This window comes from Sprattus sprattus, assembly GCF_963457725.1.
Source record: "Sprattus sprattus genome assembly, chromosome: 9".
Lineage (NCBI taxonomy): Eukaryota > Metazoa > Chordata > Actinopteri > Clupeiformes > Clupeidae > Sprattus > Sprattus sprattus.
The window spans coordinates 3,092,413-3,094,912 of record NC_137928.1 but is presented as its reverse complement, the minus strand read 5'-3'; the positions used below and the strand labels follow the sequence as shown (position 1 = coordinate 3,094,912).

The following is a 2,500-nucleotide window of genomic DNA, read 5'->3' as shown; positions in this document are numbered from 1 at the left end:
CCAAGTGTAAACTTTTGATGTTTGTTGAAAAACGTAGTCTACTCATTTTCGTGTCGATCGTCTTTGTCACAAACAAAATCAATTAATTATGTGTAATTAGTTGTTATTAGTCTAACCTGTTATAACTAGCAGAAAAGGACAAATACCTTCTGTTTTTTCCTTCTGTAACCTACTTGAGTCAACCCCACTTCCAGCTATAGGCCTATTGAAAGACCTCATATAATGGGTCGGTCTGTGGCAACCATCCTATTCAATACTCATTTATAGCCCTAATTATAACAATATCGCACTAATAAGCCTCTTACGATATATTGAACTTGTATGTGACTTGTCCCAAATTATAGACTCCGGGGAGGTGTAACAGGATGTTGCTTTCAACATGTTGCCGTCTCTAATAATCATAGTGGTAACAGGACCATATCTAGCGGTAAAGCTCGTTCCTTTGTTATAAATCTTTTCACGGTGAGTATTTAGGGTTCATTTTAAGCGCGCGCCGATAATTGACAGATTCCGCATGTGCGTGTCAAGTGCTACTTTTACGCCCCGCGCGCTCTTTCCGTAGTGATTTGATTATGAGCGCGTGGCGACTGCAGGATCGGTACCGGTGATACAACTTGACTCGCTAGCTTCATCCTAATTATGAGAGAAGCATACGGGAAACCTTTATATGTACTTACGGACTAACTGTCGAGTTAATGTAAACATTATGACACAGTGAAATAGATTGGCCATTTCCTAACAGTAGCCCTAGCCGACTGGGATAGTTCTGGACTTGATCTGAACCAGTCCAGTTCTAGACAAAACCAGTTTCCTTTTCTGTCCTTTTCTGGTCAGCTTTTAGATACGTCTGTTCTCCTCTTGGTATGCTTTTAGATAGGTCTCTGCTCTCCTCTTGGTATGCTTTTAGATATGTGTCTGTTTTTCTTTGGGTATGCTTTTAGAGATGTTTATTTTGCTCTTAAGAAATAATTCTCATGCTCAGACCATTCGCTTTCTCTGTCCCCCTTTTTTTATTTCTCTCACCTCTGTAGCTCAGCCAGGTAAGCTGACCTCCTCCTGTGTAGCTGTTAACCCTTCTCTCATACACACACACACACACACACAGACCCTGCATTAACCCTTCTCTCATACACACACACACACACACACACACTGCAATAACCCTTTTCTCATACACTCACACACACACTGCAATAACCCTTTTCTCATACACCCCTCTGTGTTAACGCTTTTCTCTCACACACACACACACTCCTGTGTTAACCTTTCTCTCTCACACACACACACACTCCTGTGTTAACCTTTCTCTCTCACACACACACACACTCCTGTGTTAACCTTTCTATCTCACACACACACACACCCCCATGTTAACCCTCCTCTCATTAAGCTCTTCTGCGTCTGTCCTTCTCCTCCGCAGCGATCCCTTCCAGGCGCACAATGAGCGCGTGCGGCAGATGATGCGCAGCTTCTCCGACCCGTTCGGCCACGGCCTCATGCCCAGCCTGACCGACGGCACCAACCGGACCAACCGGGCCCAGCCGCAGTCCAACACGGCCCTGCAGGAGAACCACAGGGTCAGTTACCCTCAGCCTTCGACACTCACTCTGACCTCTCACCTCTCACTCTGATTCATTCACCTATTCTACATGTGTTCACTGGGCACACACACACACACACACACACAATCACACTCACGCACACACGCACACACACTCACACTCACACTCACACTCACTCACGCACGCACACACACACACACACACACATACAAACACACACACTCACACACACACACACACACAATCACACTCACGCACACACACACACACACACACACACACATACACACACACACACCACCACACACAGACACACACACACACACACACACACACACACACCACAGACAACACACACACACACACACACACACACACACACACATACACACACACACACACCACCACACACAGACACACACACACACACACACACACACACATACACACACACACACACACACACACACACACACACACACACCACACACCACACACACACACACACTGTATTTCATCACTATTATACGTGCTTAGTGTCCTCACAGTCGATGTGGTCCACACAATGATACCCTGTGTTCTTATGATCTGTCAGCAATTCTTTGTTGTTTTTGGTGATGAATAATTCCCACTCCAGTTGCATTTAATCATGGTTAGGTGTTGTAGATCATGGATGGGTGGAATAGACTGTTGTCCTGATCAGGAATGAGAGAAGTCCAGGAGTCCAATGAGACACACACACACACACACACACACACACACAGGAATAGTGTGGAGCAGACCGTTGTCCTGATTAGGACTGAGTGAAGTCTAGAAGCCCAATCCACACTAGGGGAGCTGGACTGGCTGAACTGTGTCAGATCCCAGACAGGGTTGACATTCATCTGAGTTTACAGTACTGTAATGAGACACACACACACACACACACACACACACAC

At 45.8% G+C, this 2,500-nt stretch overlaps 1 protein-coding gene across 3 annotated transcripts in view; it reads left to right on the top strand.

The window, feature by feature from the left end:
* The window catches only part of mlf1 (myeloid leukemia factor 1), a 25,951-nt gene that overhangs the window by 296 nt on the left and 23,155 nt on the right, over positions 1 to 2,500 (top strand). For all 3 annotated transcript variants that reach the window (XM_080844931.1, XM_080844930.1, XM_080844932.1), the window contains exon 2: positions 1,421 to 1,577. In XM_080844931.1, the coding sequence (XP_080701057.1) occupies positions 1,421 to 1,577 (157 nt within the window). The remainder of the gene's footprint in view (positions 1 to 1,420; positions 1,578 to 2,500) is intronic.